The following is a 14,222-nucleotide window of genomic DNA, read 5'->3' as shown; positions in this document are numbered from 1 at the left end:
ATGTGTGCTTTTATTTACCATGCATATCTGAGTTATTTGTGGGGCATAGGAATTTGTTCACAATTTTTTTTCCTTCAAAATATAGTCCGGCCCCCCACAAGGTCTGAGGGACAGTGGACCGGCCCCCCGCTGAAAAAGTTTGCTGACTCTTGCTCTAACCAATATACTACTGCTGCCTCTCTTAAGAACACACGCAAGGAGACACCCCTTCAGAGCGGGGCCCAATCTGTGGTCTGTTCTTCTGGAGAAGTTACTTCTTTATCATTCCATTAACTTTTTCTCCCAAGAAACTCGGTGCGATGTGCATGATTCTCTCCTCCCCATTTCCCTGCTTTAATCTCACAACAACCTTGCAAGGAAGGTTAGGCTGAGTGACTCTGGCAGGCCCCAGGTCACCCACCGGGCCCTCACAGCCTAGCAGGGGATTTGAACTGGCGTGTTTCCCATGTCCCAGCCCCACCCTCTCTTCCCACTATACAGCGCTACCTCTCCATATGCCAGCAGTGCCAACGCAGTGCCCCTTTGCTCTTCAGTAAGGGAGAAATCTGCTCCTGGCATTAAGCAGATGATAGATATATCTATCTATCTGCCTCGAAGAGAAGAATGGACTTTACCCTCGTTTCTGGGTAACGTTTGCCAAGGACTGTTCCCCCTCCATCCCCCTGTGGGCAAATGATGATGGTAATTATACCAGATCTGTAGTCATTTCCCGCCCCCGCCCCCCACAAACACAAACACACAAAGCATGATTTTCTGAAGAAAGTAGGAATTGTGCAAGAAGGCTCCAGGCCTGGATTTGAGATGTTCTGACGGAGCCCATTAAGCCTTGCTGCTTCCCATCCACCGCACTTCCAAAATCCTTTTAGGTAACTCCTGGAGGGCATGTTTCTAGTCCCCAGAACATCTTCCGTGTCTGTGTCTTGAGATGTGTGTGTGTGTGTGTGTGTGTGTGTGTGTGTGTGTGTGTGTTTCTCACCAAGTCTGAAATGAAGGCAGCCCTTGCACCAAAGGTGGTTTTTGCGTAAATTGGTGCATCATCTCAAAATGAATTACCCTATTCTCCCTCTGTTCTGGTGGAGGAGCGGGGACAGGAAGCAAGGAGCTGAAATTTCTACAAATACATCATGATTCTCCAACAGCTCTGTTCTGCAATCTTCTTCCACTTGCATGGAAATGTTGGCTTTCCAGCCATTGCTTTTAATAAGTCAAAGGAACTTAGTCCTGTGCAAGAAACCCTCTTCGCACAAGATCAGAGAATATAACACAAAGAGCCAGAAAACTGGTGGCCCTGTTGATGTCGGTCCGGAATATGAAAAAGGCTTGTGTGAACAAATGGTCAAGCTCCAGCAGTTGTATGGTGGTGGAGATATGACCAAATTTCCAGAATTCAAATTTCAGGATCCCAGACTTGAAGAGGAACAGAAGTGATGTGATAAAAAGTGGGGCCTGCCTTCCTTTTCCCCCTAATTAACCTCCATCTCCAGGGGGGCGTTGACCTCCTTGGGGCCTGTGATATCACTTCCCTCTTCCCTTCCTCTCTCCCAATTAACCACCTCCCACAGCCCCCCCCCCAATGGCATCACCAGGGGCTGCCCCATGTCTCAGCCCTGAAATCCCAGGGTCTGGGGTGCTCCTGACCTGTCAACCCCAGTGGTGAGCCTTTAAGGAGAGTCAGTGTGGCATAGTGGTTAGTATGTTGGAGGGACGCGGGTGGTGCTGTGGTCTAAACCACCGAGCCTCTTGGGCTTGCCGATCAGAAGGTCGCCGGTTTGAATCCCTGCGATGGGGTGAGCTCCCGTTGCTCTGTCCCAGCTCCTGCCAACCTAGCAGTTCGAAAGCACGTCAATGTGCAAGTAGATAAATAGGTACCTCTGCGACGGGAAGGTAAATGGCGTTCTGGTTTCTGTCACAGTGTCCGGTCATGCCAGAAGTGGTTTAGTCCTGCTGGCCACATGACCCAGAAAGCTGTCTGTGGCAAAACGCCGGCTCCCTCGGCCTGATAGCGAGATGAGCATCGCTACCCCATAGTCGCCTTTGACTGGGCTTAACTGTCTAGGGGTCCCTTACCTTTGTGCTATAGTGTTGGATGATGACCTGGGTGAGACCAGGGTTCAAATCCCTGCTCAGCCATGCCTCTCAGCCTGATCATTGCCTCTCAGCCGATTCCCAACAGGGTGGTTGTGGGAATGAGGAGGAGGAGAGCCACGAACACTGTCTTGAGCTCCTTGGAGGAAGGAGTAAAAGGTAAAGGGACCCCTGACCATTAGGTCCAGTCGTGGCCGACTCTGGGGTTGCAGTGCTCATCTCGCTTTATTGGCCGAGGGAGCCGGCGTACAGCTTCCAGGTCATGTGGCCAGCATGACTAAGCTGCTTCTGGCAAACCAGAGCAGCACACGGAAACACCGTTTACCTTCCCGCCGGAGCAGTATCTATTTGTCTACTTGTACTTTGACGTGCTTTCGAACTTCTAGGTGGGCAGGAACAGGGACCGAACAACCTCCCCGTCGGGATTCGAACCGCTGACCAGCAAGTCCTAGGCTCTGTGGTTTAACCCACAGCGCCACCCGCATCCCTTGGAGGAAGGAACGTGTGATATAATACAGTAAACGAGGGGAATTAAGACTAAGAGAGCTGAGTGGGGGGTGCTCGTGTAATCTCACTGTATACAAGTTGTACAAGTGACAATAAAGTATTTCAATTTCAATTCAATATAAATGCATTAAATGAGGGGGGAGGGCTGTTGATTGATTAATAAATAAGCTGTTAACCGTCTTGCTTTTCCAAAAGGTTTGCTTTTCAGCCAGTCATGATAGAGGTTCTCCCCGAGAGGGAAGGGACTTATCCAAAGGGAGCTGTGCACTATAACACACATCCTGCAATCCTGTGGGGGGGGGGGATCGGTCCCTCTCCACTCCCCTGTCCCTGGGTAAGGCGAAGGCAGGGAGACTGGGAACACACGGCCAATGTTGGCTGCTCGGAGTGCGTTGCAGGCTGGCCAGAAGGCTGCTGTGTTTCTCAGAGCCAGTGGCTCGGTTCCAACCATGATAACTGCACCTTGGGAGAAGCATCAGCCCGGAGCATGAGAGGCAGAGCAGCCTGGCTGTTAATGCCGGAGGGTCCTGGTTTTGTTTTGCTTTTGGCTGAGCAATTGCTGTTGACGTTTTAGAATTCTTTCCTCCAACCTTCAGGTTTGGGGTGGAGGGGCGCCACCTGGTGGCCTCTTCTGGTTACTGCAGGTAGTGTTTTTCAGGAGCCGGAAGAGATTTTGCAGCCGCCGAAGCTTTTGTGGAGTTGCTGGTGTTTATCCTCAGCTTCTTAAAAAGCAGAGACATCACCTTGCCGACAAAGGTCCGGTGTTTATCCTCAGCATCTTAAAAAAAAAAGCAGAGACAAAGGTCCGTATATTTAAAGATATGGTTTTCCCAGTAGTGATGTATGGAAGTGAGAGCTGGACCATAAAGAAGCCTGATCGCTGAAGAATTGATGCTCATGAATTCTGGTGCTGGAGGAGACTCTTGAGAGTCCCATGGACTGCAAGAAGATCAAACCTATCCATTCTGAAGGAAATCAGCCCTGAGTGCTCACTGGAAGGACAGATCCTGAAGCTGAGGCTCCAATACTTTGGCCACCTCATGAGAAGAGAAGACTCCCTGGAAAAGACCCGGATGTTGGGAAAGATGGAGGGCACAAGGAGAAGGGGGACGACAGAGGACGAGATGGTTGGACAGTGTTCTCGAAGCTACCAGCATGAGTTTGACCAAACTGCGGGAGGCAGTGGAAGACAGGAGTGCCTGGCGTGCTCTGGTCCAGGGGGTCACAAAGAGTCGGACACGACTAAATGACTAAACAACAACATCCTCCGCCGACACAAGCGTCTCTGGAGTGCCGCTGCAAACCCGGCTCTGTCGCCACAGTCAGAGAGAGGCAGCAAGGCTTCCGATTATCAGTTGCTGGAAACTGCAGGAGGGGACCGTTGCTTTTGAGTTCGAATCCTGCTTGCAGGCTTCCCATAGGCCTCTCGTTGACCACTGTGAGCAGGAATCTAATTCGCCCCAGCCTCTGTGCACCAAAGGCTCTGTGTGCCTGCAGATGGAATGTTCTGGTTCAGAGAGAGAGAGAGAGAGACAGGGAGAGAAGGGATAAATATAAACCGTCCCAGCTTCCTTGAAGGGCTGTGTCTTTCTGCTTCTCTTTCACTCCTGTCACCAGCTGTAACGAAATGCATCCATCTCTCTGCTTCTCTGCGTCCAACATCTTCCTTGCAAATTATAATTTCCCCTCCAGGATATCTCTCTCTCTCTCTCTCATGTCTTCGAGGGAGCATGCCTGCCTGGTCAAGAGGTTCTAGCCACAGCTGTTCACGGCCTTTGCAGAATCAGCTCCAAATTTGCATGAAATTTGAGTGAGTGAGTTTTATTTAATGCAAATCGAAATTTGCTGTGGCTCCATCAGGCCTTTTACTTCTTGGTCTTTCCAGGGGAGGGGAGACTTTGTGATGGTTTAGAAACACATTTCCCACCCCTAAGTTCATTTTCTCCTCCATCCTGTGGATTTCTTCTTCATCTTCAAATCTCCACCACCATTTAAGATCTCATTTCACCTTCAGTTTTATTAATATAGAATCATGGAATTGTTGGAAGGGATGCAATGCAGGAATAAAAAAAAAATTAAAAGAGAGGATTAGAGTGATTCATGGAGGAGAGGGCTATTGATGGCTACTAGACATGATGGCTGTTCTCTGCCTTTACGGTTGCTGGGAATCCCAGCAGGGGAGAGTGGCCTTATGTTCAAATCCTGCTTGTGGGTCTTCCTTGGGGGCACCTGGTTGGCAACTGTGAGTAGATGGACCCAATAGTCAAAAAACAAATTAAAACACAGAGTTGTCTCCAGCTAAACTCTTGGGCTAGACCCCTTGAAGTGAATGGACCTAAAGAAATCATGTTCATTAATTTCAGTGGGTCTACTCTTGAGTGCAATTAACACAATCCACTGTCAATGTAGTTTTTTTGATGAACACAGCAGCGTGTATATATTTGTTCTATGTTGTATTGTTTTAATTATGACCCGATTAAATTTTATTTCCTTGCTAATGCAAATTGAACTGAAGCCTCCATCGACTGTGGGAGGCGAAGGGCAAAATTAATAACCTTCCCAACTCAACACTCTTGCTGCCCAGAGATGCAGGCATTGTCAGAGTTGAGGGTCACCTGGCCAGCAGGTTTAACTCTGAAGGTGTTCTCCCAATGAACATACACTCCCCCCTCCCCAAGATAAGAGAGGCTGTGGGTTCAAGAGGTGCCTTTGCTATGCAGAAACTTTTTGTAGCCTTGGGAAGGAGTTGCACTGGGCCTGAATGAGCTCTGGAGTGGGGAAGCAAGTTTATGGGGCAGGAGCCTGGCTCAAGGCGAGGCAAAACTGCCTCTTCCTCTCCTCGGGGACTGAATCTTCAGTTTGTGTGTGTGTCACCATGAGGCTTAAATCACATGATGTCATAGCAGAGGGTCCCTGAGCACATGCAGATAACCTTTCACTTGCAGGCGAGCCTTTAAGCTGTGATTCCTACATTGCAGGGGGTCGGACTAGATCAGGGTTCCCCAAACTTGGGTCTCCGGCTGTTTTTGGACTACAACTCCCATCATCCCTGGTGGCCAGGGACGGTGGGAATCATAGTCCAAAAACAGCCAGAGACCCAAGTTTGGGAACCCCTGGACTTAGATGGGTTCCCTTCTGATTCCATGATTCTTTGGTTCTGTTGATCTGGGACTGGGTGACAAGCTCACACAGACTGGGGCCGTGTGCGCATTGAAAGCACAAGACTTTTGCTCCCAGAAGACTCTTGGGAACTGTAGCTTGCTGAGGAAACCGGATGCTGCAGCTCTGGGGGGGGGGTATGATAAACTACAGTTCCCAGCATCCTTTGTGGGAAGCCACATGCTTGGAAAGGACCCAGAGGGTGACCTCTGCAATTACTCAGCCATTTTCAGGAATTAAAGCAATAGGGGCAGCCAGGATCTGTTTTGATTTGAGGATGCTGAGTGCCTGAGTGAAAGGAGAAAAGGGAAAGGGGCTTGACCGCCTCCCAGTGGTGTAGCGTGGGGGGTGCAGGGGGGGCCGGCCGCACCGGGCGCAACATCTGGGGGTTAGGGTTAGGGACAGGGTTAGGGGGCGCAAATCCACGGGTTAGGGGGCGCAAATTACTTGCCTTGCCCCGGGTGCTGACAACCCACGCTACGCTACTGCCGCCTCCCCCTCTGTGGTGCATGATTCTTTGGGAGAAGACGGCCCCATGATGGACATGAAGGCAGAAACCCAGGAGGCAGTTTAAAAAAGAAAAATTGTTGTTGTTTTTCCCAAGGACACCCCTTTGCTCTGGTTGTCACTCTGCCACCCTGACAGCGTGAGCAAACAAACAAGGCTCCCCTGTCAAGCTCATCTGCATCTCCTGCATATTCAGGGCAGGCAGCTCTCCTGTTTTGCAAAAACAGAGCGGGGATTTGATGCTGGGGGGAGCCAGCAGCCCCCAGGAGGAGGGGAGAAGCCCAGCTGGGGAGAGGCAGGCCTCCTGGGAGCAAAAGAGGCAGGCAGCCTGGCTGGAGCCGCACACAAATAAATTTCTGCATTTGCTCAAATGATTTTAACAAAAGATCGCAATAATAATAATAACAACAGGACTCTAAATCAATAACAGTCAAATTTGTGCAGGAGGAAGCTATCGGTGGCTGTGAGTCAGAATGGCTGTGCTCTCCCTCCATTGCCAGAGGCAGTGAATGTCGCTGGAAATCAGAAGCTGGGAGCGTGACCGTTGCGTTCAGCGCCGCTTGTGGGCTCCTTCCCTTTGGGGCATTGTGAGAACAGAAGGCCAGGCAAGATGGGCCAGTGGACTGATCCAGCAGGATCTTAGTTTCCTTTTGATTCCTAAATCGAGCCTCCATGGACAGAGTCAGTCTACCTTAGAATGGTGATTGAGAATGAGAGATGGCTCTTGCTTGGGAGCTTCCCAGAATGGACAGCTGGTTGGCCACTGTGAGGACAGTGATGCCTTGGATATTATTATTATTATTATTATTATTATTATTATTATTATTATTTGGACAAAACTCTGATCTCACATAACTGGGACAGGACAATGGTGGCTGCTTCTGTGCCAGCATAGGGTTTTGGGATGTGTCAGATGCTGGCAACACCTGAGACCTGCAGGTTGGCTTATGCAACGGTGCCTACTGCCTGCCCCTTGGTCTCTGACGCCCGAGGCTTCTGCCTCAGGGTAGGGCCGGCCCTGGTGGTGGGCGACAGGAGCAGCAGGCACCCAGAGCCTTTGGAGGGAGCGGCGGTTCGAGGGCTCCCTCTGGTGGGCACAAGGAGACCCTGGGTTGCCAGGAGAGAGGTTCATATTCGCCTCCTCCCTCCTCTGTGCGGGAGGCTGGAGTTCGGAGCACGATTTGTCACCATAATTACCCGATTACCCGATGGTAATTGCCAATCAATTACTTGAGCCGCCTCTTCCTTGTCCCTCTCTCCCCAGCATCCCGTTGCCATGGAAACTCTTGAAGTAGCGTTGTGTGTCTCTCTCTTCTGCCTTTCTCTGCCACGTAGGCCATGGTGGCTGCTGCTGCTGCAATGCCAGGGGCCTCTCAGGCTTCAGCCAGCCTACCCCTGGCCATGTGGGCACCGAGGTTGAATCTTGAGCTTCAGAGGGAGGGAGGGGGGAAGAGAGAGAATTTTTGTTTGTTTTTTTTTATTCAAAATTAAGACAAAACATATTATCCAAAAACATATCATCCTTATTCCCCCCCCCCCATTTTTTCTCCCCCCCCCACAAAACCCACCCCCCATCCCCCCAGCTTCCCTCAGTTCCAGTCTTTGGTTTCTCTGAGAATGCTGTTTTCTGCATGTTACAAAGCTGTATAGATCCTCAAACTATTTAGCTGATTATTATCAATAAAAAGTTTGTGAATGTTTATTCAAAACCTGCCGAGGAGTCCAGTTCGCTTTGTTGCGTCTTCAGATACTTTGTAAAGGGTTCCCATTCATCTTTAAAGTCACAGTTATCCTTGTCCCGTAGCTTATATGTCAGTTTTGTCAGTTCTGCGTAGTCCGTCAATTTTTCATGCCATGATTCTTTAGTTGGGGTTTCTTCAGTCTTACAAGCTTGTGCTATTAGAACTCTCGCAGCCGTTGTCACATACATGAAGATGTTTTTCAGCTTTTTTGGCAGATCTTTCCCTACATTCTCTAACAAAAATGCATCAGGTTTTTTAACAAATGTTAAATGGAACATTTTCTTCAATTCGTTGTATATCAATCCCCCCCCCCAAATTAATTACATTACAATCCCACCACATATGATAAAATGTCTCCTCCTTTTCCTTACACTTCCAACATATATTTGAACTAGTAGTTTTGTACATTTTGTACCCATCTATGGCACGGGTAGGCAACCTAAGGCCCAGGGTCGGGATCCGGCCCAATCGCCTTCTAAATCCAGTGGAATACAAAAAGGGAGATGTGAGGAGGTCGTGGAAATAAGTGAATGAAAGATAAGATACTGAAATTATTTGATGTGTTTAAAACTGTCTTTGTTTTGTTTTGTTAGTTTAATGTGTTAGTGTTATGTAGTGTTTTTGTATTGTATTGTATTGTATTGTATTGTTCTTCTTTTTTGTAGTGTTTAAATTGTTGGAAAAGTAATAAATATTATTTAAATAAATAAATAAAGGCCCGCGGATGGTCTGGAAATCAGTGTGTTTTTACATGAGTAGAATGTGTCCTTTTATTTAAAATGCATCTCTGGGTTATTTGTGGGGCATAGGAATTCATTCATTTTGCCCCCCAAAATATAGTCTGGTCCCCCACAAGGTCTGAGGGACAGTGGACCGGCCCCCTGCTGAAAAAGTTTGCTGACCCCTGTTCTATGGCATGCAGCTTGAACTTTGAATTTCACTGTTGCTTGAGGTTTAATGGTGCCACTGGGTGGCGTCCCTTTCCCAGTTAGGAATCTCTGATGAAAATCCAATTAACAGAAAACCAGTTGAGGTGAGATGTGTGTTTTTTAGAACTGCAAGTGCTTCTTAGATATGTCACAAAATCATAGATTTGGAAGGGGTCTCGAGGGTCATCTAGTCCAACCCTCTTCAATTCTAAAGATTTAAACCTTTACTATTATAATTTTTTTTTTACTATTATGATTTTTTGGGGGGACACGGGTGGCGCTGTGGGTTAAACCACAGAGCCTAGGACTTGCCGATCAGAAGGTCGGCGGTTCGAATCCCTGCAACGGGGTGAGCTCCCGTTGCTCGGTCCCTGCTCCTGCCAACCTAGCAGTTCAAAAGCATGTCAAAGTGCAAGTAGATAAATAGGCAGCAGGAAGGTAAATGGTGTTTCCGTGCGCTGCTCTGGTTCGCCAGAAGCAGCTTAGTCATGCTGGCCACATGACCCGGAAGCTGTACGCCGGCTCCCTTGGCCAATAAAGCGAGATGAGCACCGCAACCCCAGAGTCGGTCACGACTGGACCTAATGGTGAGGGGTCCCTTTACCTTTACCTATTATGATTTTTATTAAATTTTCTGTTTTACAATTTCAAATACTCATTTTACATCCTTAAATTCTCAGTGACTTCCCTTCTCTCTCCATGGTTCATTTTACATGTCTTAAATCCCTGCATATTTTACAAAAACTATACCAATCGCTTTTCCATTATTGCATCCATCAAAACTTACTTACACTGTCGAATTTATCTTAATGGAAAGAAGATAAAGTCCCTCCGAGAGATGAATGGCAGATTAAGTTGATGGATTATGCTGAAATGGCTAAAATGACTGGAAGAATCAGAAATCAGGAAGATCAAAATTTTAATAAGGAATGAAAATTTATAATCTAAAAAACCATGGTAGGCAGTTGAAACCATTAGAAGGATTGGAATAACACTTGCAGTTTAATGGTGAATTTTGGACACAATGGAGAGGTAAAAGATTTGGATGATCATAAAAGATGAAGAGGAAATATAGGACCCACAAAGAGGAGGAGGGAAGTTCAGGAGAATCTTTGGCATTTTGTTTCTATGTTGTATGTTGGATATGTGATTGTAAAACTTTAATCTGAAAAACCAAATAAATATTTATTTATTTTTTTAAAAAAAGAATTTATCTTAATGTTGCCAGCGTTTTCAGCTGTATACCATTATTTCCCATATATCCCATAAAAGTTTTCCAATCTTCTTTTAACGTATGCTCTTCTCGTTCTCTTGTTGTGTATGTTAAGTTTGCAAGTTGTGCATATTCTGTCAACTTAAGTTGCCGTTCTTCTTTGGTTTGGACCTCGCAAAGAGTTAAACCTTGGTTGGGGTCACATCTGTGTCCCTCCAGATGTTGCTGGATGCCCTGGATGTCCCTAACCACTGGCTTGGATGGCTGCTGTACATTGCAGGAGGGGGTCCTCCAACATCTGACCCCCCCCAGCACTGATCTAAGTCCTTGTCAAACTCCACATCAAGAGGCTGTTTCATGTTTCAAAGCCGGGAATGTCTGATTTGGAGCCTTTAAAACGCCACTCTCCAGGTCTTAGCTTAAAGAGTCTTTGCTTTGAACTGTATACAGAAACGGAAGGCGGACTTCAGGTTTACACCTTCCCACTTCAGTGCCAAATTAATCCTTTTTCTCCTTTGAGTCCCAATTCTTAAACTTCACCTACTCACGGGTTGTTGTTTAGCAGCCGAATTGTCACAGGAAAAAGGTCAGCGCTCTCCGGCAACAGCTTTTGCGGCTTCACCCCACGGAAGGAGCGATTGACTCTCAGCACCGCACCAGACTCCCGTTACGCTCCAGAGCCCCTTACGGGGTCCCTTCGCTGATCCGGGGGGCGCTACTGGTGCCCGCCGAGTCCCACGGTCACAGGCTTCTCCTGCCTGTGATTTTTGCCAGGGTCTCCGCTTCGCCGTAGCGGACGACCCGATTTCCGCGGAGCTTCTCCGTCTGAGCTAGAAGGAGACCGCCATTGCCGTTGGCGCCGCCTCCGGATTCTGGGAATAACCTGTTTGCCCAACGGTCAGTGAGGTGGGGTGCGTTGCATGGTTCCTTTTCCCCTCTTCCGTTTCCGAATATTGGAAGCCGTCCTAAGTGGCCCACAAAGCTCCTGATTCAGCTTTATAGCCAGGATGAGAAAAATAGAAAAAACAAAGGCCAATGTCTCAGTGAAGGGGAAAGGTGATTCACCAATTGGGACGATTGAATTGCAAAGGGTTGGGCTGGATGACCCTTGGGATCCTTTCAACTATGACTGTCGCAATTCTATGATTACAGTGGTACCTCGGGTTACATACGCTTCAGGTTACGTATGCTTCAGGTTACAGACTCCGCTAACCCAGAAATAGTACCTCGGGTTAAGAACTTTGCTTCAGGATAAGATAGAAAATAGATGAAGATGGAAAGGATTTGCTGAAACAGTTAATTGAAGTGGAATACAAAAAGGGAGGTGTGAGGAAGTCAATGAAACAAGCGTATGAAAGTTGGGATTGAAAATATCGGAAGTGTTTTTAATTACTTTTGTTTTGTCTTGTTAATTTAATGTTTAATTTAATGTTTAATTTAATGTTTAACGTTTTATGTAGTGTTTTTGTTTTTGTTTATGTCTTTGTATGTTAAATTTTTCTTTTTTCTTTTTGTAATTTCCAAAATCTTAATAAATATTATTTTTTTTTAAAAAAAAAGGTACCTCGGGTTAAGAACTTTGCTTCAAGATAAGAACAGAAATCGTGCTCCGGCGGCACGGCAGCAGCAGGAGGCCCCTTTAGCTAAAGTGGTGCTTCAGGTTAAGAACAGTTTCAGGTTAAGAACAGACCTCTGGAACGAATTAAGTACTTAACCTGAGGTACCACTGTACAGTCCCCACTTCCTTCCTCCTTGAGCTGCTTTTAGGAGCCAGGAAGCTTCAAAGAGTTTGGGTGTAATCCTTGACGCCTCCCTTTCCATGGAGGCGCAGGTTACAGCAACAGCCGAGGCGACATTTTTCCACCTTCGCCACATCAAGCAGTTGGTCCCTTACCATTCCCGCCCCGACCTGGCCACAGTGATCCATGCAACGGTCACCTCCAGGCTTGACTACTGTAATTCGCTCTACGCGGGGCTGCCCTTGAAGCTGACCCAGAAACTCCAGCGGGTGCAGAATGCTGCAGCGAGGCTCCTCACGGGGTCTCTGCCATGGGAGCATATTCACCCAGTGCTTTTCAAGCTGCACTGGCTCCCGGTGGAGTACAGGGTCAGATTTAAGGTGCTGGTTTTGACCTTTAAAGCCCTTCACAGCTTAGGACCATCGTACCTACGGGACCGCCTCTCCCAGTATGCCCCCCGGAGGACCTTAAGGTCAATATATAGCAGCACCCTTGAGGTCCCGGGCCCTAAGGAAGTCAGATTAGCCTCAACCAGAGCCAGGGCCTTCTCAACACTGGCTCCGGCCTGGTGGAACGCTCTGTCTCATGAGACCAGGGCCCTGCGGGATCTGATTTCTTTCCGCAGGGCCTGTAAGACAGAGTTGTTCCGCCTGGCCTTTGGCTTAGAATCAGTTTGATTCCCTCCCCCTCTTTCTTTTCCCTTTCTCCTCCTGTGAAGAGGCTGCATCGTGATGTTTTAATGTTGTATTTTAATCTTGTTTTTTAAATTGCATTTTAATCAATTTGTTTTTATTATTGGTTGTTAGCCGCCCTAAGCCCGGTCTTGGCTGGGGAGGGCGGGGTATAAATAAAATTTATTATTATTATTATTAAAGGTTTAAACCTTGGCGAGCGGCTGCCAGCCAGTGTAGACAATATTGAGGCAGATGAAGCCAATGTCTCGGTAGAAGGCACCTTCCTGTGTTTTAAGGGAAGGGCCCTCGCTCAGTGGAAGAGCCCCTGCTTGGCATGCAGAAGGTTCCGGGTTCAATCCCTGCCGGCAGCATCTCCAGGTAGGGCTCCCTACCTGAGACTCTGGAGAGCCGCTGCTGCCAGTCAGTGCAGACAGTACTGGGCTGGATGGGCCCAATGGTTTGACTCGACAGAAGGCAGCTTCCTAGGTTTCTATTCAAATCAGCCCTTGATTCAGAACCATAAGGACCGGGATCTTATTTTATTTTTAGAGGACGGAAGCTCGTGTGCCTTTGCTTCTAGAAGGTTCCGGGTTCAATCTCTGGGGAAGAGACTCCTTGTCTGAAGCTGCTGCCAGTCATTGTGGGCAATACTGGGCTAGAGGAACCAATATTCCAGCTGGGTGAAAGGGTCACCTCCACATTCGGAACCTTTCTGGACGGCCTGGACGTTTTCCATCTCTGCTGAACTCGAACCTGCAACCCTTGGGCTCCTGGACTCTGTCCCCTCTTCTAACAGGACTTTCTCTTTTTCCCCAGCAAACACAGTGATGGGCCAGCCAGCTTCTCCTTCAGCGGCCCCTTAGAACTGCCTTCTCTTGGCGCCAACCTCCCTCACGCTGCTCTCCGCCACCCCAAGGTAAGAGTCCCCATCACTTTTCATTTTTGGGGGGAATTGTAGAGTTGGGAGGGACTCCTGAGGTTCATCTAGTCCACCCCCCTGTAATGCAGGAATCTCTTTGCCCAATGTGGTGCTTGAACCCACGACCCAGAGATTAAGAGTCTTGTGCTCTGCCAACGGAGTCAACGGCCTCGGTCCAGTATATCTGAAGGAGCGTCTCCAACTCCATCATTCTGCCTGGACGCTGAGGTCCAGCACCGAGGCCCTTCTGGCGGTTCCCTCACTGTGAGAAGCGAAAGTTACAGGGAACCAGGCACAGGGCCTTCTCAGTAGTGGCACCCGCCCTGTGGAATGCCCTCCCATCAGATGTCAAAGAGAAAAACAACTGTCAAACTTTCAGAAGACATCTGAAGGCAGTCCTCTTTAGGGAAGCTTTTAATGTTTAATAGGTTATTGTATTTTAGTGTTCTGTTGGAAGCCGCCCAGAGTGGCTGGGGAAACGCAGCCAGGTGGGCGGGGTATAAATAAATTATTATATTATTTATTTATTTATTTATTTATTTATTTATTTATTATTTTATTTATTTCACTGGCTCAGCGAAAGTGCCCAAGAGTAGCCTCTCGCAGCCCCTTCACTGCCCAGCTGCGACACAACACCCCTGCAGGGCTGCCAGTGGGTCTTGTTCTCTGCCACCAACCTGCCGCTTAGGCAACAAACTGCAAGGAGCAGATCGGCTTTATTTAAAGCCGCTGCCCTGCCCTCTAACTG

General features: G+C 48.0%; 1 protein-coding gene across 4 annotated transcripts in view; it reads left to right on the top strand.

The window, feature by feature from the left end:
* RAP1GAP (RAP1 GTPase activating protein) overlaps positions 1–14,222 on the top strand; it is a 111,971-nt gene that overhangs the window by 36,182 nt on the left and 61,567 nt on the right. For all 4 annotated transcript variants that reach the window (XM_081870956.1, XM_081870954.1, XM_081870957.1 and 1 more), the window contains exon 3: positions 13,372–13,471. Coding sequence is in view for 3 of the 4 variants with exons in the window: in XM_081870954.1 (XP_081727080.1) it covers positions 13,372–13,471 (100 nt within the window). In the remaining variant the exon portion in view is untranslated. The remainder of the gene's footprint in view (positions 1–13,371; positions 13,472–14,222) is intronic.

Source organism: Podarcis erhardii (assembly GCF_964252035.2).
Source record: "Podarcis erhardii genome assembly, chromosome: 7".
Lineage (NCBI taxonomy): Eukaryota > Metazoa > Chordata > Lepidosauria > Squamata > Lacertidae > Podarcis > Podarcis erhardii.
The sequence above is the reverse complement of the archived record's forward strand: the minus strand, read 5'-3'. Positions and strand labels throughout refer to the sequence as shown.